Source organism: Oncorhynchus masou, unplaced genomic scaffold, assembly GCF_036934945.1.
Source record: "Oncorhynchus masou masou isolate Uvic2021 unplaced genomic scaffold, UVic_Omas_1.1 unplaced_scaffold_2___fragment_4___debris, whole genome shotgun sequence".
NCBI lineage: Eukaryota > Metazoa > Chordata > Actinopteri > Salmoniformes > Salmonidae > Oncorhynchus > Oncorhynchus masou.
In genome coordinates, this window is record NW_027016543.1 from 136,408 (window position 1) to 161,505 (window position 25,098).

Sequence of the window (25,098 nt, forward strand, 5' to 3'; positions counted from 1 at the left end):
AATAATTTTGCACGCCCAATTTTTCAGTTTTTGATTTGTTAAAAAAGTTTGAAATATCCAATAAATGTCGTTCCACTTCATGATTGTGTCCCACTTGTTGTTGATTTTTCACAAAAAAATACAGTTTTATGTCTTTATGTTTGAAGCCTGAAATATGGCAAAAGGTCGCAAAGTTCAAGGGGGCCGAATACTTTCGCAAGGCACTGTACATGGTAGGAATGTGTGCCAGTCTTGCTGCTGGTCACCAGACCTTGTCATTCGATTACAGGTCACACAAATCTAAGTGGCAGCCAGTGAGCTGAGAGAACAGAAACACAGCCCAGCCAAAGCCATATGACAGTCAGGAAGCGAGGTCCGGAGAGAACAGAATCACAGCCCAGCCAAAGCCATATGACAGTCAGGAAGCGAGGTCCGGAGAGAACAGAATCACAGCCCAGCCAAAGCCATATGACAGTCAGGAAGCGAGGTCCGGAGAGAACAGAATCACAGCCCAGCCAAAGCCATATGACAGTCAGGAAGCGAGGTCCGGAGAGAACAGAATCACAGCCCAGCCAAAGCCATATGACAGTCAGGAAGCGAGGTCCGGAGAGAACAGAATCACAGCCCAGCCAAAGCCATATGACAGTCAGGAAGCGAGGTCCGGAGAGAACAGAATCACAGCCCAGCCAAAGCCATATGACAGTCAGGAAGCGAGGTCCGGAGAGAACAGAAACACAGCCCAGCCAAAGCCATATGACAGTCAGGAAGCGAGGTCCGGAGAGAACAGAATCACAGCCCAGCCAAAGCCATATGACAGTCAGGAAGCGAGGTCCGGAGAGAACAGAATCACAGCCCAGCCAAGCCATATGACAGTCAGGAAGCGAGGTCCGGAGAGAACAGAATCACAGCCCAGCCAAAGCCATATGACAGTCAGGAAGCGAGGTCCGGAGAGAACAGAATCACAGCCCAGCCAAAGCCATATGACAGTCAGGAAGCGAGGTCCGGAGAGAACAGAATCACAGCCCAGCCAAGCCATATGACAGTCAGGAAGCGAGGTCCGGAGAGAACAGAATCACAGCCCAGCCAAAGCCATATGACAGTCAGGAAGCGAGGTCCGGAGAGAACAGAATCACAGCCCAGCCAAAGCCATATGACAGTCAGGAAGCGAGGTCCGGAGAGAACAGAATCACAGCCCAGCCAAAGCCATATGACAGTCAGGAAGCGAGGTCCGGAGAGAACAGAATCACAGCCCAGCCAAAGCCATATGACAGTCAGGAAGCGAGGTCCGGAGAGAACAGAATCACAGCCCAGCCAAAGCCATATGACAGTCAGGAAGCGAGGTCCGGAGAGAACAGAATCACAGCCCAGCCAAAGCCATATGACAGTCAGGAAGCGAGGTCCGGAGAGAACAGAATCACAGCCCAGCCAAAGCCATATGACAGTCAGGAAGCGAGGTCCGGAGAGAACAGAATCACAGCCCAGCCAAAGCCATATGACAGTCAGGAAGCGAGGTCCGGAGAGAACAGAATCACAGCCCAGCCAAAGCCATATGACAGTCAGGAAGCGAGGTCCGGAGAGAACAGAATCACAGCCCAGCCAAAGCCATATGACAGTCAGGAAGCGAGGTCCGGAGAGAACAGAATCACAGCCCAGCCAAAGCCATATGACAGTCAGGAAGCGAGGTCCGGAGAGAACAGAATCACAGCCCAGCCAAAGCCATATGACAGTCAGGAAGCGAGGTCCGGAGAGAACAGAATCACAGCCCAGCCAAAGCCATATGACAGTCAGGAAGCGAGGTCCGGAGAGAACAGAATCACAGCCCAGCCAAAGCCATATGACAGTCAGGAAGCGAGGTCCGGAGAGAACAGAATCACAGCCCAGCCAAAGCCATATGACAGTCAGGAAGCGAGGTCCGGAGAGAACAGAAACACAGCCCAGCCAAAGCCATATGACAGTCAGGAAGTGAGGTCCGGAGAGAACAGAATCACAGCCCAGCCAAAGCCATATGACAGTCAGGAAGTGAGGTCCGGAGAGAACAGAATCACAGCCCAGCCAAAGCCATATGACAGTCAGGAAGCGAGGTCCGGAGAGAACAGAATCACAGCCCAGCCAAAGCCATATGACAGTCAGGAAGCGAGGTCCGGAGAGAACAGAATCACAGCCCAGCCAAAGCCATATGACAGTCAGGAAGTGAGGTCCGGAGAGAACAGAATCACAGCCCAGCCAAAGCCATATGACAGTCAGGAAGCGAGGTCCGGAGAGAACAGAATCACAGCCCAGCCAAAGCCATATGACAGTCAGGAAGTGAGGTCCGGAGAGAACAGAATCACAGCCCAGCCAAAGCCATATGACAGTCAGGAAGCGAGGTCCGGAGAGAACAGAAACACAGCCCAGCCAAAGCCATATGACAGTCAGGAAGCGAGGTCCGGAGAGAACAGAATCACAGCCCAGCCAAAGCCATATGACAGTCAGGAAGCGAGGTCCGGAGAGAACAGAATCACAGCCCAGCCAAAGCCATATGACAGTCAGGAAGCGAGGTCCGGAGAGAACAGAATCACAGCCCAGCCAAAGCCATATGACAGTCAGGAAGCGAGGTCCGGAGAGAACAGAAACACAGCCCAGCCAAAGCCATATGACAGTCAGGAAGCAAGGTCCGGAGAGAACAGAATCACAGCCCAGCCAAAGCCATATGACAGTCAGGAAGCGAGGTCCGGAGAGAACAGAATCTGTCCTGTCACCGACTTACCGCATTTCCTTCCTCAATGACAAGGTCGGTTTGTGATGATTCAAATAGGCTGTCTGTTTCCCATAGAGATTACAGTGTGAACCCAGTTCCAGTCAACATAGCAGCAGATCTCACTAGCGAGGTATGCAAGGGGAAACAAGTGGTCACGTCTGGGCAACGCCACAATCTCAGCCACCATGGACGTCCAGGTGTGACGTGAGAAGCCTTCGTCATCCCATAGATAAGGTTGTTATCATGGTAACATATAGGACAGCAGCGGACTGGGCTCTACTCAGCCCCAAATCATATTGACAGGAAATGTGTCGCCTGAAATGAACTGTGAGATGGTTGTGGCCCGCCCCGTGTATCATTCTAGGGCATGGCTGTGAGTGTTGGCAGCTGATACAGGTTTTCTCAGGCTCAATCAGCCAAGCTGCTTGAGGTGAAAGGGATCAATACTTTTCATTTTGAAAACAGAGGTGATATCGAGCGGAGAAAGACTGACTCCTCACTCAGAGTTGAGTGACAATAAGAGGCAAGAAGAGGCACATTATTTTAATAATTGTGATGTTTCATCTGCTTGTCTCTCTTATCTCCTGGCTTTAGAGACAAAGATGGCTTTGGAAAACGCACCAGAAAAAGTTCAGAGAATACTTATGTTCAGAAATGAGTGCAAAGTGATGCTCAATTCTGTCTGAGCTGAGAACATATTATTGTTCATGCAATTTGGAGACAGGGAGACGTGTATACATCATATGCAAACTCCCACTGTTTTCCTGACCCAAGCACACGCACACGCACACACACACACACACACACACACACACACACACACACACACACACACACACACACACACACACACACACACACACACACACACACACACACACACACATAAACACGACCTTCTGCAATAATAATACAAATAAAATTAAGCCGTTTTAGGATCACACACCAGATAGGTGCAGGGAAATGTGTTGGTTTACAGAGTCAGCCATAGCAGTACGGCGCCCTTGGAGCTTATAGGTCTAAGTGCCTTGCTCAAGGGCACATCAACAAATGTTTCACTTTGTCGGCTCTGGTATTTGAACCAGCGACCTTTCAGTTACTGGCCCAAAGACATGTACTGATGAAGCCATCATGGTCCAGAGAGTGTATCATAGCCATGCCCAGATCTAATCTGACCATTTAGTTGAGGGAAGGAGATTGAAATTGCGACAGCATTCATCTTCCATCACAGCTGGCAGAGGGGGAAACAACAATAGCCCGCTTAATGTATTATCATTTTATTCAGATCAAATTGAAAAATGTAATCACAGTCATATTCATAAATTGCCAATAGGCGAGGGAGGAAATGCAGTCATAATAGTTCTGCTGCTGCCCCTCTGATTGTTCTACTGTGTGTCTGACATGCTCTCTATTACAGTACAGTCACATACACTCTTAAAAAAAAGATGCTATCTAGAACCTAAAAGGGTTCTTCAGCTGTCCCCACAGAGAACTCTTTGAAGAACCCTTTTGGGTTCCATGTACAACACTTTTTTTATTTTTTACATTAAACCCAAAAGGGTGCAACCTATATCTACAGCATACTTATCTGTATTCTGAAACAATTTCAATGTGTATAGCATATCCACACAGTATATAATTTAATTTCATATAATTATCATATCTAAATTTACACCTACAAATGTACAAATTATAAACTGTAACACTGTGACCTACAGGATTAGATCACTCTCCTTCCATTTGTCATTGTCAAATGGAACTCACATTTAGACCAGAAAATACCAAAGTATGATTTCAGAGCTGTTCTCCCACCACAGAACAGACATGGTTGTTGAGGAAAGGACCTGGCCGAGCTGGGCCAGAGCGACTAGTCACCGTGACCCGGCTCTCACCTTATCCTCATTAGTCTCACTCTAACCCAGGGGAGCATGTTTCATAGTCTCCTGTGAAAGGAAAACACAGCCCTGTTAAAGCCCCTTCTCCTGTGTGTGTGTGTGTGTGTGTGTGTGTGTGTGTGTGTGTGTGTGTGTGTGTGTGTGTGTGTGTGTGTGTGTGTGTGTGTGTGTGTGTGTGTGTGTGTGTGTGTGTGTGTGTGTGTGTGTGTGTGTGTGTGTGTGTGTGTGTGTGTGTGTGTGTGTAAGCCTCTGGGGAGCACAGCTGGAGGAGGAGAGGTGAACCACAGCTCCACTCAGACTGTTGCTGATCCACAGGTCATAACATGTGTTAACAGTGACAGTGAGGTCATGTGTGTGGTGTGTCACTCTCTCACACTGTTTATGTGAATATATGCAAATGACTATATGCATCTGTTTGAATGGTTCAAAGGATGGCTGTGCGCTACAGTTTAAGTCTTCCATTATTTCTCATCATGTAGGCCAAAAACACTTTATGTAGTACTGCTATGCTATGCCGAATTAAAGCATCCTAGTCTGAACCATTTACCTAACCTCACACACTGGCACATAGTTTTTTCTGAGATATCGGGGTGTAGAAGAGGAACTTAATCTTTGTAACTAGCTAACGAAGCCCACTATGGGAATCCATTCATAGCATGGTACACTATCCAGGTCCTCCCTTTCCCCATGACTGTGGTCCTGTTCTTGCCTCCTCGTATTTACCTCTCACTGCATTATTACAGTCATGTGACCAATGTGGGACACAAACCAGGGGTGAAATGGAATTTGTTCACTGTGCGTACGAAAGCATGGGTTCTCCTCCCAAAAACTCTGCCCCCTGTGTATACCTTAAGGTGCACCTCTCGGTTTGCCCTTAATCCCCATTATTGTTCACCATATGAGCGGCTTTAGGATTCCCTGGGAGATTAATTTAACAAATACACCACCTTCAGGGGACTTAAGATGTGTTTAAAGATAGTTAAAGACTCAAAAGATGTGGCTATAAAGACATAAAAAATAATAAAACATGATTGGATGAACAAAACAAATGAACACACACATAGGGTTACATCTTATATCGTGTGTTACTCTCTCACCACCACTCGCCTAAATCAGAATGGGAATAAGGACAACTCGAGAAATTAACTTGTATGAAAACTGCAAGAGGCTAGGGATATAACTAATAGATATTTAAAGGTTTAGATGACTGTTTCCAGAATGTTTTCCCATCAAATAAGAGTAACTGCAGTATGACAATGAAATACAACCATACACTGACTGCAATTTGACTTGGATGTATTACAAATAGAAATGATCAGTTACACAACACAATCAATGGACATGTGTATAGAAATAAAAATAGAAAACCTCCGGTGATTAGAGTCCACACTTATAAAACTCAGTTATTGACACTGTTCGACATAGCCAACTTGCAAACTATAGTAGGCACACTGTGGAGCCCAACAAAGACATGACGAATGATCCAGCAAAAGGAATGGAAAACCAATGTTACTCACGGTACCGAACTCCCTGAAACAATAATTCCAAGGCCGATGCCCATCTATAACCCATGGCGGAAAATGCCCTGCATGCAACAGAAGAGGTGTCCAGGGGCCTCCCGAGTGGTGCAGCGGTCTAAGGTACTGCATTGCATTGCTAGATGCGTTACTTCAGACCCAGAGTCATTCCCGGGCTGTGCCACAACCGGCCTTGGCCGGGAGTCCCATAGGACGGCGCACAATTGGCCCAGCGTCATCCGGATTAGGGGAGGGTTTGACCAGAGGGGCTTTACTTGGCTCACCGTGCTCTAGCGACTCCTTGTGGTGGGCTGAGTGCCTGCAGGCTGACTCCAGTCACCAGTTGAATGGTGTTTCCTCCGAGACATTGGTGTGGCTGGCTTCTGAGTTAAACTGGCGGGTGTTAAGAAGTGTGGTTAGGTGGGTTTTGGAGGACGCATGACTCCACCTTTGTCACTCCTGAACCCGTTAGGGAGTTGCAGTGATGAGACAAGATTGAAATTGGGGAGAAAAAGTGGGGTAAAATGCTAAATAAAATAAAAGAAGAGATGTCCAGGTCACAAAATAAGTCCTCAACTCATCTCAAAACAAAACCGTCCTCTTGAACTCTCAATCTGACAAAACCTAGGCTAGCTCTTGTTGACGTGACGATGGCTAAGTCCTCCACAGCAGGCGAATTCAAGTAGGTTCGATAGATTTGTAACAGATAAGTAAAACTAAGCAACAGTCTGTTTGCTAATTCAGTTCATAATCTCTTCAGATGTAAAACTTTAAACTTAACAACGGCAGCATCCGTGTCTCTCTTCTAACATCTTGAGCAGAAACTTAAAAGTCTCTCGTGCCACAGCAAATCCAGAATTCACACGATTGGCCGTTTGCTAAACCAAACCAGGTTACTTTAGTTTACTGTAACGTAAAGGTTAAAAAAATTAAGTGGACATCACATGACATAATTCAAACAACAGTGACTGTCAAACGATGTACATGTTGTTTCTTTGTAGTTTGCACATGAAAGTAAACACATATGTTTGATGCCCTTTCCCTTTCCTAATGCAATTAGAAAATAGGCTCAACAGCAAAAGCTGTAGTAAAACAAAGTGTTTCTAATAAATGGTTTTAAGAGGGTATTACACTTTTATATATTGAATGGGAATACATGTCAGTTGTGTGCCTTAGAACTATGAAATAAGCTCACGAATAAGATAAATAAGATGGTCTTGACTTCCAAATGGCAAGTCTGGCCTTTCCATATGGACCATTCAGTGTTTCACCTGGCAGGCTGCTCCATCTCAAGGCTTTAATAAAACTATCATAAGTCCAAAACAGAAGACTCGATCCACTCCCTCCTATGAGGTCTGACTCCTATGAGGTCAATAATGCTGCACTGCTACGGGAGTATAAGGATTTTGCAGTTGTATTGAGCATATACCGCTACATGTATTTTGTGTAGTTAAAAGAACTTTGCAGGATATTGTACAACTCTTACACCAAACAATGTAGCACATGTGTAACAAAAATACTGTTTCATGGGTTTTTAAAAACTGGCCAGTAGCGCTAGTAGACTACAAATTGAAAAGAGGTGTCACGCCCTGGTCTAAGTATTTTGTGTTTTTCTTCATGTATTGGGTCAGGCCAGGGTGTGGCATGGAGGTTTTGTATTGTGGTGTGTTTTGTCTTGGGGTTTTGGTGTGTATGTATTTGGGATTGTAGCTAGTGGGGTTTTCTAGCAAAGTCTATGGCTGTCTGGAGTGGTTCTCAGAGGCAGGTGCTTATCGTTGTCTCTGATTGGGAACCATATTTAGGCAGCCATATTCTTTGAGTTTGCCGTGGGTGATTGTCCTTAGTGTCTTGATGTCCTTGTGCTGTGTTAGTTGACACCAGTTTAGGCTGTTTTGGTTTTCATTTTCGTTTATTTGTTTTGTAGTGTTTTGTATTGATTCGTGTTACGTTTGTTTTATTAAACATGGATCACAATAGACACGCTGCAGTTTGGTCCGACTCTCCTTCACCATATGAAAACCGTGACGAAGACAAAACGACTCTTGCCGGCAGGCTCGTTGGGCACATTGTCTACAAGTCTGAAAAGTATTAGCCACAGACTAGAGGGCTATCTTAATTCCCCTCCATGGCTGTATCACAGCCTTACATCAACATATCTTATGTTCTACAGTGTACCTTTGAATAGGCATTCTTATTAAGCCTAGATTTTTCTAAACCAATTTTGGGCCCACTATACATGTGTGACCGGAGCGTGTTTTGAAGGCCACCTTTGGATTCTCTTCTTAATTGAAAAGTGTCTGTTTCATTCACACACAGCCGATTGCCCATCGCCAAGGAGGATCAAGTATCTGTCGGAAGTGAAACCAGACATTCATATTCCTCCATGTATTCCCTCCTGTTCTCCCCTAGACCCTGTCAAGCCTGGATCACGACCCCGCGCCGCATGATCCCCTCTCCTTTCATTGGACAACTGATGTCCCTTCAACACTAGTGGCCTCAGATCAATTTTACACTGCTTTGAGTTTTCTTAATTTACACATCTAATTAATAACATCTCCCTACAGTACCTACTTCAACTTGAGACTCTTCAGATCAAAGGGCAATGAATAAAAGCGAGCAAAACTAATTTCTAGGCCTTTTCATTAAGGAGGTTTAGATGTGTGTTTGAGTGTATGATGCATAATTAATCAGTTATTAAAGATTGGCAAACACAAAAGCTGCTTATAAGGGTAATTCCATGGCTGGGTCATTTTGTGCTTTGTTTCAGAGCTGGATCAATCTCTATTTGGTCACCAGAAGCAACCAAAACCCCAGACAGACTGTATTAAACCTGGGTGTGGATCAGTAGTCTCCTAGTATTTTAGGGGGCCTGTATGACATTTTAAACCACTCAACAGTGCACAATGTTGTATTCTTAGAACAAAGCTGATCTTATATTGTGTCCTTGAACAAAGTTAATTTCACTTAACAAACTGTATAACTGATGAGAGAACAATGTCATCAGTGGACAGAGGGCAATATGAATGTATGAATGAGCTGATGATCCTACCAGGTGAGCTAAAGACCTTCTATGCACACTTCGAGGTTAGAAACACTGAACCATGCATGAGATCACCAGCTGTTCCGGATGACTGTGTGATTACGCTCTCCGTAGCCATTGTGAGTAAGACCTTTAAACGGGCTAACATTCACAAGGCCGCAGGGCCAGATGGATTACCAGGAGGCGTACTCAGAGCATGCGTTGACCAGCTGGCAAATGTCTTCACTGACATTTTCAACCTCTCCCTGACCCAGTTTGTAATACCTACATGTTTCATGTAGACCACCATAGTCCCTATGCCCAAGAATGCCTTGAAATACTTTGAAAGGCTGGTAATGGCTCGTATTAACACCACCATCCCAGACACCCTGGGCCAACTCCATTTCGCATACTGCCCCAATAGATCCACAGATGACGCAATCTCTATTGCACTCTGCACCGCTGTTTCCCACCTGGACAAAAGAAACACCTGCGTGAGAATGCTGTTCATTGACACAGCTCAGCATTCAACTTTGCAGTGCCCTCCAAGCTTATCACTAAGCCAAGGACCCTGGGATTAAACAACTCCCTCTGCAACTAGATCCTGGACTTCCTGATGGGCTGCCCCCATGTTGTGAGGGTAGGCAACAACACATCCGCCTCGCTGAACCTCAACATGGGGCTATGTTTTGATTATTTATCATTTTATTCTCTCTGCATTGTTGGGAAGGGCCCGTAAGTAAGCATTTCACTGTTAGCCTACACCTGTTGTTTACAAAGCATATAACAATGATGAACAAATCAAATGATTCTACTATGTGATATGTGACTGCCTGAGGCTGATTGGCTCTGACACACTCTCCAATGTAGAAATCTGGAAATGTAGAAATTTGGTGAGAACTTCCCCCACTGAAATAGCTGGCATTCCAATGTCAGCAGTCCTAATTTTCTTTACAATGACTTTAAACAGCAAAGCAGTAGTGGCTTACAGGCATTACTGACCTTGGATCAGGGAACCATCACTTATGAAAACATGTATGGAATGAAGTTATTATTTTGTCCATAAACATGCAAGGCATGTGTGTTTGTGTGTGTGTTTCTGTGTGTATGTTTGTATTCCAGAGGTCATGTATAGAAAAGAGTTCACCTAGGTGCCACACACAGACCTGTAAGTGCCAGCTCAACATGAATGGATCAGAACTCCCATAGCTTGCATCTCATATACACTCCTCTCTCTCTCTGAACTTTTGTTACTCTACCACTTGTGTATTTTCAGCCTCTCTCTCTCTCATTAGAGGCTATCTGTCGTCTTACCTCTGCTATAGTCTTGTATGAGCTGGGTGGCCAGCTGGAATGGGTCACAGTGGAGTTTTAGACAGAGGAGTGATGGGGAGAGATCAAGAAATAAACTGCTCCCCCGGGGGAGAGATAAACATTTACTTTTCCATGAGGAGTAGCATTAGTATGACACGGAAAGAGGACGAGAGAAAGGGGAGGAAGAGGCGAAGACAAAAATGTAAGAGAGAGAAAGAAAGAAACGAAAAGACAGAAACATTCATCATTCAGTTTCTAGCATAGATCATATGACCATCCTTTGTAATGACTCTCCAGGTATTAGCCAGGCAAGAACAACACAGCAGTAAACCAAACTCAGGGTAACCCAGCTCTATGCTGTGTCAAACATCTTCAATACCCACCAATTGGTGAACAGGGAGATGTCCCTCAGTGAATTCATAACCATTACAGTGGAGATTATCAGAGGATATGAAATGTGTTGGGGGAATCTGGTTTCATACACAGCTACAATGTGATTACTGCCTGCTTATCCCTTGCTAATGGAATATGACTCTAGGGGCATTATGAGTGTATTACAACAAAAACACATTGGATAGCAATGGGCTATGAGGAATATTTATAACCCACAGAAAAAAAGGTCAAAACAAGCCCTTTCCCCATCGCTGCCCTTTGTGTGCAATCTCTGTTAGTTGTGCAAGGCAGATCCAATCTCCTCCTTCTCCCTCTGTGTGTGTGATATGTACATGTAGTTCATATGTGGAGACAGGCAGAGATCACATTTCTTTGTGTGTGTGACAGAGGCAGCCACGCAAGATCATGAGAAAGAGAGGACATTAGAACATGACGCTGTGTATCATTGCATACTGCAGCCCTGACCCTAATTTATAATGAGTCCATTGTCTCTGGTAACATGGATGTATATGGTGTGTAAATGGGGTGTGAATAAAGAAGGACAAGCGCTATAGGGGGATGATGAGGTGGTTAAGGCTTGGATTAGTCTATTTGGGTGAGAGGCTGGGCCTGTTGGTGTGACCAATACATACACATCACATATACCCAGACTGGTCATATATCCAGACTGGTCATATAGCCAGACTGGTCATATAGCCAGACTGGTCATATATCCAGACTGGTCATATAGCCAGACTGGTCATATATCCAGACTGGTCATATAGCCAGACTGGTCATATATCCAGACTGGTCATATAGCCAGACTGGTCATATATCCAGACTGGTCATATAGTCAGACTGGTCATATATCCAGACTGGTCATATAGCCAGACTGGTCATATAGTCAGACTGGTCATATATCCAGACTGGTCATATAGCCAGACTGGTCATATATCCAGACTGGTCATATAGTCAGACTGGTCATATATCCAGACTGGTCATTTAGCCAGACTGGTCATATAGCCAGACTGGTCATTTAGCCAGACTGGTCATATAGCCAGACTGGTCATTTAGCCAGACTGGTCAACCAAACAAAAACGGTGTGAGTTAAACACAACCCAAAGAGGACCATATTACACGAATTGTCCTGTGTGATTGTGCTAATAGTTTGTACATAAAAGTCCCTTCTTAGATTTCCTCAATAGATTGGTCTTGTGTATTTGTGTATGAAAAGCAGGCACAGGCTATTTATTCTGCAAAAATATAGTGTTTGCCTTGGGCAACATGTGTGAGTGGGATCTCAGCCTTGGAAAGTGCATGTGACTATGAAAGAGCTATATTCAATTCCAGCTGGAACACTGGCCATGATAATGGTTCTCAGTAGTTAATGGTACTCAAGAGTTAATGACTGTTTTGAGGGTTAGGAATGTTGAGATATTCTTGATCCTGAACGATTAATGACTGCATACTGTTCTAGTTGACTATCCAGGCTTTAAGATGAGGTTCCTTCGTGGTACTGGTTATACTAGGAATTATCTTTGACACACCAGACCCTCATGTGTCTAGTACTGCCTTCATGGACCTCATGCTGTCTGCCGGATGGCATGTTACTACAATAACAAGAAAATAACTTAACAATAGGCCCTACTACAGGCCTATGATGTTATACCTAAAATAGTCATCTAGATCAAATAATATAGAACACATATCAAATGCATTTTGTTTACCTGGTCTATGATCTAATGACTTAATTTATAACCTACCTTTCTGCTATCCAGGAAGCGCTTCTCCTTATCTCCACTGCGGGGCGCCAATAAACATTGAAAGGCGAGTGCGTAAAGCATGTCAAGGGCGCAAACCGATAAGATGGCGAACCAGTCTGACAGGCTACAAAATCTACAAGACAGAAACATTTTGCAAATGCCCTTGTTCAATGTTTGCATTTTGAATGCGTAGTAGGCATACATGAACACATATTTGGGTAAGTAATGCAGAGTGCACTGCGTTTACATCTTTATCAGAACTGTTCATTATTAGACACAGTGGCATACCTCATGGAAATGAATAGGATCAACAACTGTAGTAAATCAACTCCTGGAGCTCAATGGATGATAATAGACAGTCGTGGGCAATAAGGATTCGGTGGTTAGTTGTAGCATAATTTTCCACAATTCTGGATAATGCAAAACATTGTTGATTTCAAAATACTTTGTGTACGTAAAGACAGTAAGGACCTCGGTGAAAGGTGTAAACCTGTAAACTGACATACAGAGCAGAGCTAATATCAGATCGTTCTTATCTCGTTTAGGATCCGTGGCCCTAATACCTAGTAGGTCTACCTTGTGAAATAAATGATCTGTCGCTTGAGGAAGCAGATGTACCTCCTCATGAGGAGGGATGTTGTTTTTGTAAGCGAAACGCCCATCATTCACATTTCAAACCAATGAGACTGTGCGCAAGCCTGAAACCGTACCCGCGCTGGCACAGTGGGGAAGCATGCATGCATGGCCGAGCCGGCGCTGCGCTGACTTGGTTTTCTTCAGGCCGAACTATACGACTTTCCACCAAGCCTGCTTACATTTGCCTCGTTTCATGCGGCACATCGAAGTATCTCCGTCCATGCTGAGGTTTTTATAAACTCGTTTTATGCCACGGCACATTTGAATGACTCGGGTCCGAGTAAGGAAAGAGCTGATCCTAGTTATCCAGCCGTGACAATCCAGCGACAACGCCGAAGACACGGACACAGATCCGAGGGAGGACAACGTCAAGGAAGACACGGAACTGTCTGTAGCGCACAGGTTCTTTGGAGTTACTTATTATTCCAAAGTTCTAGAACAATTGGACAGATTTATGCATGGACTACCCTGTTATTACCTTTAATATCATCTATTTATATAGCTGCGTAACCTATAGTTGCAGAAACTATTAGTGCGCAAATAAGAGTTGTTCCGAGGAGATCACTATTCCTCATTGTGTTTAAAAGGCTATTCATGGTAGACCTACTGAAGGATACCGTTTTTAAGGCTCTAAATTCATGTGTATAATATTTGTGGCATTCCACATCTGCGGTTGAAGAGGATGCGCTTGTTGCTATGAATACATTATACGAGCATTGACTGAAATAATATTTATTTCAAACGGACCCTCAACTAATATTGCAGCAATTTTTTTTCACCGATTGCAATTATTTTGTATTCCACAAAAAAAACTGATTGTGCTTTTCTAGAACTGAATGCAAATACTGAACTTTTTCCAAATGTCAATTCAAGCTTCAGCAAAATAACTTCCTCGCGAAGTAATCCAATCAGTTCGTTATAACCAGAGAGGAATCAACTGAGATATAAGACAATTATAATTTAAAAGCCTTCAGATGGGAAAATCATTTCATTCTTTCTGTTCATTCGAATAATTCTATTGCGCGAGACGCTGCATCGAGAGGGACTTTGGCGTGGCCAAGTTCGGGAGCTTTGCCGCAGGTGGAAATGATCCTGTTCGTTTCCCTGGTGTTATGGATGTGTGCATATGGCCAAGAGCCGGCGTCCAAGGTGGTGTCCGACCGCTATGCCGTCTACTGGAACCGGACCAACCCCAGGTGAGTCTCGTGCGTAATCGCAAATTGTGTCAAGGACAGGCCACGGGTCACCAACTTCATGTGGCATCAACTTCATTGTTGACATAGGTTAGAGGTGGATGGCCCCTGGACCATATATGACATTTGTAACAGCATTCATTTGGAAAATGTTCATCATGATTCATTGATCAATGGTCACTTGGCAATAGCCTATAAACATACATTTTATTGATGCACATCGGCAATAATCTACAAAAAGTGTACGTTGGGTGACATACATGTTATCTAAAAAAACGACGCTTCTCATCAATAGTGTTTTATATCCTCTACTGTAAATACACCAGAATGATTAACCATAGATAATATTATCCTGGTTCTGCTGAATGCGCCGAAAAGGGTTTTCCTTGTAGGCATCCTTAGCTAAAATTTTACTAATGGAAAATTACGTGTCTTATCTCTTTAATGAGATACATCGGCTGTTAGTGTGCTAATTTAAGATATTATGTGTTGCTGTGGCGGATTGTTACCGCGTCCACTTTTAGTGCGTCGGCAGTAGGAAAATTATTCTGTTGATTTCTGTTAGAATTCTCTGCGACTGTATCCCAGTGTCGATTAAACTAATGACTGTACATATGAAGCGTTAAACATCTAAAATGTTGCCTTGAATGAAATTAAATATTATCTGCCAGTTTGACTTGGAAAAATATAAGGCGTTTTGCTTATGACGCACATAAACTGCAAGCTTGTGTGTGCTTATAACATGTATTTGAAGCCTTTGCATGTCGTTCTACAATAAAATTCACAAAATATTTAGTAGTAGGTTAGGTTGCCATCTGCCGTTTCTATTTTATTCTAATTAGTTAAAGTTGCCAATTAGTGTGTTCACAAGGGTAAAGCAATGGCTTCATAATAGCTGGAATGACCCACTGTAATGAATGGGCAGATGTGACTTCTATTTGACAGATTTGCTAATTGTGAATTTCTAATCCCATCAACCCTACAGCTCTGGTAACTCAACAGTTATTCACACTGGATGACTTGCACCTCAGCAAATAGTTTGTAGTATGAGTGTATCACTTTGTTTTGTGTCATACTTAACACATCACCACCATTGTACCTGATCAGATTTTTCCTGACAGTTATAGTATCGACATGACTCCTCTAAATAGTTTGTTTTTACTTGGGGAGAAGAAACTGGTCCTTTGGGGTGATTTGCATTGCACAGAGTCAACAGATGATGCTGTACTTGTTTGACTTTCTGTGGTAACTCTGAGGTAAAGTGGGTGCAATGAACTAGTTAGGAGACGGCAAGTAGCCTAGTAGTTAGAGCGTTGGGCCAATAACCGAAAGGTTGCTAGCTTGAATCCCCGAGCTGACTAGGTACAAATCTGTCGTTCTGCCCCTGAACAAGGCAGTTAACCCACTGTTCCTAGGCCATCATTGTAAATAAAAATTGGTTCTTAACTGACTTGCCTATTTAAATTAAAAAGAAAGGGAACAGGTGAGATATAAACGCAAGTGTGGCAGCTCTTTTCCTGAAACAGATAACATCTTTGATATACTCCCATAGTGGCCTCAGCTCATTCCTATAGCTCCTGCCTAAAAAAAAGGAAAAGCTTCCCAACTTCCCAAGTCCTGCTCCTCCGTTGCCATGCCCCCCGTCCCTGCTCCCCCCACACCCAGTGTGTGACAGACAATGAGGGAAACACAGAGGGGTATTTCAGCAGTGGCCCAGGCCCAGCGTGGTGCATACTCCTGGGAGAGATACACACATGCTGAGGTCACACACTCTGCGGTAACCAAACTGGCCCTGGGATAACCATGACAGAGCGGCACAGAGTGGACTGTAGTTAGGGTTAAAGCTGGGGCAGAACCTACCTCTCCTCTGAGGCTCTGTGACGGCCGTGCAACGGCACCCTGCCTGGGTTTTGTCTGAGAAGAATAGCGCTCCTCGGGTAAATAAATAAGTAACTAAATGACTGTCTCCTTTTTCTTATTCAGGGGCCTAATCCAAACCCGACCCCGCAGTATAATGTAACCGTGCACCATGCAAAGACTCAGGGGCCCCTGGCCCTGCCGTATAATGTAACCATACTCTGTGTTAGACCTTGGGCCCCTGGCCCCTGCTGGGTAATGTAACCATACTCAGCCATCAGAGCTCGCAGCCTGCTGGGGTATAGTCACAACTTCCAGATGAGGCTTTTTTATGACCACAGGAGAAAAACAGCACCCAATGCAGTAGTCCTGCAGTCCATACTCAGCCATTCATGAAATCCCCTACAGGGACTCTGAAATTGAAATGGGAAGTGACTCGTGAAAAATGGAAATGGTGAAGACATTTTCACGTATTTTATATTGTCTCAAACACATGTAGGTTGATAATGGTGCCAAGTTTGTTGCAAGCTTAATAAACATTATTCCTATTTTCCTCCCAAAACCTCAACATTCTGATGCACTTAGTTGATTCACTCAAACAGTGGGATTCAAAAGCAGTGGAGCAGGAGTTTAACTATGATGATGATTCAGTCATGCTTGGAGGTACAAATTCCTCAATTAGTGACAGTGAGGCGCTCAAGTCATTATAATCTCCTTAATTAAAAAAAATGAAGTGCTTGAATGACACACAATCTGGTTGAGGAGACATAAAACCACTGAGCCACAATGAATATTATAAGTGAGAGTGTTTGACTTGTTATTTAAAAATGATTTGATTTAAAGACAGCATCATTGGAAATGCCCAATTTTAAAATATGTGCTATATTAGTAGTAATTAGCTCAAGAAGACATAATAAAATGTATTTTAAGGATGGGAAGAGACGGGCTGCGGTGTCTTTGGATGGATGTTGGTTAACACAAATAAAGGTTAAATAAAAATAACCAAATAAAAAACCTACATGTGTGAATGCTGTGTACATGTAGGTAATACAGGGTTGAGGGGCCACTCAGGCATGTTCTTCAGTAATACTCTGTTCATACATGTGTAATTAACAACAAGATGAGTAAATAAAGTAAATGATCGGCTTATTGCCCATTAATCAGTTGGCATTAGACAATTCCCCACCTGGCCTGTATCAAGTTTGATAGTTGCTTCATTAAAACCGTCAGGCTCCATATGGGACACATGCACCCATCGCCGTGGCGAAGGTGTTTATTTGTTGCTGATAGGTGGGATCAGTGAAGAATCAGGGCTGAGTTCCGTCCCTAATCTTCCTGCTGTTTGTGTCTCCGATGCCATGGAAACCGATACCCTTCCTCATCAAAGAGCCTCATTGGGGTGGGACTAACGACCTGACAGCTGGGGAGAGGGATTCCAGCATTCTACAAGAGCACTGTCACCCCAGGGGCTGCAGTTTAAGCTCCGATAATGCCCCTCAAAGCTTTCTACAACAGATGTGACATATTTCTGTTGAAGACAATCAAAATACTTTCATCTATTTGCCTTGTGGTCAACTACTCTGGTAGCTGTGGTAACTATCCGGCGGTGATCAAAAGTGCTCGTCCTTTTCTGAGGAAATTGTTGGATGTAGTTATACTCTGATTTGATTCTGCAGTCCTTTAGTGGACACCTCAGAAATGTGAAAATGCCTCCATGGCTTCTCTTTCCACCTCATAACATCCTTGCCCTGATAGACACAGATAGTTCTCCACTGAGCGAAATGACCTTGGCTGTTTGCTTTCTCTATTCCGGCTCATTTTTAATCTCCACTTAAGAAACAATACACCATTTTTCAGTTTGTGGCAAGTTGATGTTGTGATAGTTTCCCAGTGGCATTGAGAGTTGCTCCGTCTGCATTGTTCAGAGTGTTTACCCTCGCTTTTCCCCCTCAGCCTTTTCCCGGCTCCCTGCTGTGTGGTTCCGCTTGGATTAAAAACGGACACATAAAAGCAGCCGAGTCCAAATATTGACTGGGTCTCAGGACCGCAGCCCTCTCCCAGCCCTGGCTCGGACAGTGTGAAAGGACACTATTGTTCCTATCGTACTCAGCGGCCCATGGCCAGCATGCTCTTAGAGAGAGACAGACAGAACGAGGGAGGAGAGGTGAGTGGCAGAGAGAGAGAGGTAGTTGTGACGGACTATTGTGAGGGTGAATATGTTACGAGGCGAAGGGGAAGGGGCACACAGTCACAGGGTTAACAGAAGCTTCCGGAGAGGGGTCACAGGGTTACACAGGGAAACAGTGGCCATGCCATGGGTCCCCGGCATGAGGTCAAAACCCGTATTTCCACCCCTGCCCCGGCTTAGCCTGCGGATGGAGACAGGCATGTTGCCGCCATCTTCTCAGGGATGTCTTGGCGTCAGAGAGTGAGGTGATATATTCTGTCCCTCTGTGAAGAGGAATATAGTCTTCCTGTGGAGAAAGCAGCCAGGTCCACTGCTCTGCGACCCTGCACGCAGAGAGAGAGGTGCCTTGCCTCTGTTGCTCTTTTCAAACTAACAAGGCTGCCTCTGACAGCAACTAAAGTCGGTGTCTTGTTGGTGAACATTTATTGTGTTTACTGTGTGTAGGTAAGGATTTCTTTGTTACCTTACAGCAACACTCAATATTCATAGCGCCACACAATGAATCCTTTGGATTTGGATATAAGGTGTTTGCCATGCTGTTTCTGTTAAGATTTGTGTAGATCACATTCTCAGCAGCTTCTGTAAACTTGTTTTCAGTTAATTCTCAATCGGTGTTATAGCTCAGCAAGTCGGCATCCTCCATTTCATATGCGAGGGTCAGCCAATGGATTAGAGCCAACCCTCCAGTCCCTAATCTCCAGGTCTCACTCCAGCGCTCCAAGGTTCACTTTTCTGACGTTTCTTAAGGTTTAACTCTCGACTGGGCTTTTTGTGTGCTGTTTAAATGTGAGTGGTGAAATGGCATCCCTGTGTCTTTGTAGGCACCGGTGGCGGTATTAGCAGAGAGGCTCTAAGGGGCTTAAGAGGTCAGTCTCCCTTTGTGTGGAGACACAAAACACTTCCTGTGGGACCCTTCACCCTGCTCTGTTCTTCCCCCAGAAAGCCAGGGCCTGCCTGACCATTCACATTAATCAGGGCCAGCCCCTAATGACTGCAGTAAAGCCTCGAACTGCTGCTAAAAGGCCTCCTGACAGACAGACAGACAGACAGACAGACAGACAGACAGACAGACAGACAGACAGACAGCATAGCGGTGGGCAGTGAAGGCTGCTGTATTGACGGCCTCTATGCACCACACTCTCTATCAGTGTGGTGAGTGGCTATCTGGGCTTCCTATTGCACTTTAGCAGAACAAGTCCATAATGAAAGATAACTATACAGCAGGCCAAGGCAAAGATAATGAAAATGGACTCCACAAAGGGAATCCACAAAGAAAGTGTAAGGTCTGAACACTTTAAACTGCAGTTAGCTGTATTATCTACTGTGTGCCTCCTATTACAGAACATTCCCTAAGATAAAGGAAATGAAGGCTGTATTTTGCAATGCAGGTTTCAAATGGATCAAATAAATGGATAGTACAAATTGGCTGAGTACAATTCAGGGGAAGATGGATAGAGAGAGAGAGAAAGGCAGAAAGAGAATTGGAATTATCTCCTCTGTGTTCTGTCTCCTCTCCCTCTGAGCACAGCAGTTCTCTCTGCAGCTGGCGTACCTAGAGCCAGGTTAGTCAGAGATGACTGGTCCATCCTCTGTCTTTAGTTAGTAATGATTGTTGTAAGTAGTGCTCAGTCTGAGATAGCTCCAGAAGGGTGTGGTCAGCCATGACGGCTGTTTTAGTGTTGCTGGAATCCCCCCAGTTCTACTGATGGGGAGGGACGATGGCAGGGCTGTCTCTCCAGTCTATGGCACACAAGTGGCACCAATCAAGCATATTGGCACGCGGAGCTGTATATAGACCCTAGTATAATCTATTCAAAATGAATCCAAATTGAAAGGAAAGTATGCACGATGTAAAACAAACGTGACGGTACAGCCAAGCATCCGTGAAATGCTTCTGGAACTTCATTTGGTTCAATGTGGCTTTTGAAAAGACAGAAAAAGATCATATCCCCCTCCATGAGGTAACGTTTCCCTGTGTCATTGGTGGCAAACTTTTGGACAGGAAAAAAATACGTTTTACTTCTACAGAATTTCTACTGTGATTGCATCAGACTTTTCCAATCATGATTTTTTAAACCAGAGTAGATGAAGAGTAGATGTTTTTTTTTAATTGACATTATTTATAAGACTCAAAAAAGAAATCTGATGGTAGTGTTACATTCCCCAGCAAGACAACCAAAAATGGCACTCAAACAGAAGATGGAACTAACAAATAGTCACTGAGCAACAACCAAAACAAAACAGGTGTGGTTTTAGGAGGGGTTCTGATGGGAGTGTCCGCTGAAAGTTGACTAGCAACAACAAGTGGAATCTAAGACCCACCATGGGCGACAACCAAATTTGCCCAAGGAGAAGGAAACAAAAGAAAAACCCACACCAAATTTAAAGACAGGAAACAAACCAAAAAGGTGGAGCAAAACAACATCAGGGAAATCAGACAAAGGAGTGTTTTTCTATAAATAAAAATAGGGAGCACCTCCACATCCATCAAGACAACTGGGGCACTGGGCCAGCCACTCTTAGATAGCACCTGGGCCAGCACTGGTGAATCACCTTCCCACTAACAAGATGGCAACCAACACAGGTGTAACACATACTGACTAACGAGGTGACACCAATCGGTGCGCCCTATGTGCTGAAGAGCTATACATGCTAAAGTCCAAACCTAAATAGAAAAACCAAAGCCTGTAATAATATCTTTACATTTATCAATGTTCTTATCCAGAACAATTTACAGGAGCAATTAAGTGCCTTGCTCAAGGTCACATCAACAGATTATTCACCTAGTTGGCTCAGGGATTCAAACCAGCAACCTTTCAGTTACGCTCTTAACCCCTAGACCACCTGCCACCCCCTTGTAGCATTATTTTCCATAGCATTCCAGAACATGTCTAGGGTGTTGTCAGTGTATGCCGTAATCTTTGGCATAGTTGTGTCAATTCAGGCACCTGTGGACAAATTAGGTAAAGTGCATTTTTTTTAGTCAATACAAAAAACACAAGTGACATTTAGATGTGTGGAAAGAACAGTGTTATTTTCATGAACTTGTTGTCGCTTTGCGGGACCTTTAGTGTGGCTTACTGGCCCATGGAGACAGAGGGAGTTTCCTCCTGTTGGATTTGAGCATGCTTGGTGCTTTGGGACCCTGAAATATTAAAAAGCTGTTTGCGATCTCACAGTAGAGCCTGGACACGCAACCAGAAGAAATCCAGGTCAGGACCACCGTGACTTTAATGCAGGGGTCGACATTTTGTCTCACTCCATCTTTCATACGTTTTCTCACCCCCCATGTTTCTTTGAAGTTAATAAGCAACTTCGATGAAATCATATGATTTTGTCATCACCCTAAGTTAAGCACTGTTGATTGAAATCTCAGACTGCTAGGATTTGTTCTGTCTTCATAGGCGTGGCTCTCTTCTCTTGCCTGACTTTCAGCTGTGTCTTGTGACAGGGAGGGAAGCAAAGACCGCCATTTCCCTCCAAATCAGACTCCATTTTGTTTCCAAGAAACAAAAGTCGGTTGAAAATCCTGGGACCCTTAGTGAACAGGCTCCACCCCTTGTTGAATTCAACATGAAGATACATAGGACACAATGAACAGCTTTAGATATGATAAAACTACATTTTTATATTGCAATTTTAATGCATTGCTTTACAACATTAATTTACAGTGAAATTGAATCTTGGGGTAAAGGGGGTTAGGGGCTGTGAGGAGGGGGGCAACAAAATGATGCAAACCAGGGGTCCTGCTCAGCCATAAGTCAATGTTCGAGGCAACATGGTCATTGCTTGGCTGTGTTTGTGTCATAGGCACGTTGTGTTTGTGCCCTAGCTAGTCTAGCTTGCCTGGCCGTATCTATGCCATGGCTGCTGGTGCCCTAGCTGAGCTGGCGGCCTGTCACCCATATCACTCTTCGTGGCAACACAGTGGGAACACGCAGGCAGACGCTGGCAGCGCCTAGGCTGATGATCTCCCTTTATGTCTTTGCTCCGCCAGGGCCCTCAGTTATTCTAGTGCATAATTGATGGAGGAGTTAGAATAGCAGAAGTAATGCGATGAGAGGGTGCAGCCAGGCGGAGTGAGGGATCGCGTGCGTGGGGCTGCAAACATTGGAGGGGACGACGAGAGGGCATCTGGAGTAACAGGTCCCTGCGCTTTGGCACGCAGAGTCAACACAAAATGTCATCCTCCAGCCAATCACAGCTCAGCGTCTTCCCCCCCAATAAGATGTCTTCGCTGAAGCAGAATACTATGTTCCCCATGAATCAGACAACCGACCACAGTTATTAGTCCGCAGTCTGCAGATTATGTGCTAGGATATTAATAGGTTTTATTAGCCCTTTCTCAGACTAAATTCAACTGAGACAGAAAATGACTAGCATTGCATTTGTTATATAAAATGTATTATAATTGAAGTAATTTAACATTTTAGTGGTCATTTGAATAGGCCTGGACTGTGGTATTTATATGGAACGTTGAGTCACAAGGCATTCTCTCCAACATCTTTGTTCCCTCATCACGTAGTTAGTAGATGTAGCAGTGACAGGGTGTATATCACACCTAGACAAGCAACTACAAAGAGACACTAATGGGCAAACAACCCTCTGTTGTCTGTTAAACAAAGAGGCCAGGTCGCAGATTACCTGTCCCGTCCCTCTTCAAAGCAGCCAACTGCCTTTCACGACAAAAAACCTGCAATAAAAGCTGCAGGACTTCACCTGAAACCCATCTGAAATACCTATGTTCCTGGTTAGGATGCTGCGGTTAGAGCCTGAAACCACTCTGTATCATTCCCACTAGTATCGCTATACCAGGGGACAGACAAGAGAGAACAGATGTGCCAGATAGATGTATGAGATAATTACAATTATGTTCTATACATTTTTATAAAAATAGTGTAGTCATTTTTCATCCGGCTGCACATTTTTTTAATCAACAAACAAGCGTTTGGTTTCGATTGATAAATTAACGTATATTTTAATATTGAAAAAAGTAGTTAGTAGTTAGAAATTGATAGCAATTTAATTTACATCAAAATGTAATTTGAATATGACCAATAGTGATCTAACAAGGCAATTATATTTAGTTGTGTTTATTAAATCCTAACATCTATTTTATGGAATCAATCCATCAGACCTGCATGCAATGTACTGTATATTTATTACTGCATATTTTAAGAAATGTTACTTAGATTCTCAGGGGATTGTATATTATAGCACTTTCTTAGAGTTTAAAAAATACTTGTTATATTTCAGTTATGAACTCTGAGCCATGCTATGGTTTGGCCAGTTACAGTATTCCATAATAACTCAATGGGCAGGTCGGTCTGGAGACAGAAATATTACCGCTCTGCCATTAAGACTTCCGATGTAAACCTAAGCAGTGAGCACACTCCGGAAAAAATAAACCATCTTTATGAGCAGGATTTTATGATCTTAATGACCAAAGCCCAGGCCCAATGGCCTTTAAGTGCACTTCTGGACAGAGATGTTTAGGGCCAGACATGGACCAACCCAGGTAGTGCTTATAGAAAGATACTACTAGTGGGATTTACCACAATTGATGGTTTTCATATGTTGGTCATCACATTTTCTGAGGAAAATATGCCAATATCAGGGTTTGCACTCGCTATACGACATTTGGCTGAAGCATAAACTAAATTTAGGCATACACTAAAGTGAAGAAAAAAATACGAAAGAAAAATTATTGGACTGTGCTATATTCCCCCAAAATATAAGTACTATATTTTATTATAAACCAACGGATTTAAAAAAAGATAAAGATAACTTTATGCAACCATTTTAAATATAGTTCACAATTATAATTTTTTTATATACATTTAAAATGTATTTAAATTACAGAGTATTCATTAAGGAAGATACTGATGACATTTTATTGGTAACATACATTTTTACAAGTGTCTTGTGGTGGTTATAAATACAATTAAATGTACAGTTGACCTCAGGCAAAATGTTACAAAAGTGGACAATACAAAACATTACCTTTGAATTGTTTTAAAGACTTTATATCAATGATATATAACATTTTATAAATAAGAATTTGCCTAGTTAAATAAAGGTTAAATAAAAAATGTAATAAAATAAATGAAAACGATTTAATTTTGATTCCCATGCTGAGTTAGTTATTTGATAAGTTGTGTAAAGGAGGCCCTAATCAGATATTGTGGAATGATTATATACCACAGTCATGTGAATGGTGCATTTGAAATGTAATTGTTATTTATCTCTCAGTCTAAGAGAAAAATGTAGTTTTATAAATTGGAAGTTGGCATTTCAGTGCTTGAATGGACCTTTTGGTACCAACCACGGGTGCTTTGTGACGGCTTCTAATTTTTTTACTACTAAAAGGAGAATTGATTGAAAAGGCCCCTGGTCTGTTAGGTGCTGAAGTCTTGTGACTGCTACTTTGGTCAGTCACATGGTCCAACACAGAGGTTCTGTTAGTGAGGTCTAGACACGCGATACACAAGGGGCCAAATAAGTGCACCGGCTAACACGTCACACACATTTACCATCCACCAACCAAGCTACTACAGTATGACGGAGGCAGGCTCATTTGAAATTTTGCCCAGCAACCCAGTAACATGGTAGGAAATATAGTAGGCCG

General features: G+C 43.5%; 1 protein-coding gene across 1 annotated transcript in view; it reads left to right on the forward strand.

Annotated features, from left to right (window-relative positions):
- Nucleotides 1-13,327: 13,327 nt before the first annotated feature.
- Nucleotides 13,328-25,098, forward strand: part of LOC135538702 (ephrin-A5b-like) — a 64,626-nt gene continuing 52,855 nt past the window's right edge. Inside the window, exon 1 of the mRNA XM_064964605.1 lies at nucleotides 13,328-14,428. Within this exon, the coding sequence (XP_064820677.1) occupies nucleotides 14,319-14,428 (110 nt within the window). The 5' untranslated portion in view covers nucleotides 13,328-14,318. The remainder of the gene's footprint in view (nucleotides 14,429-25,098) is intronic.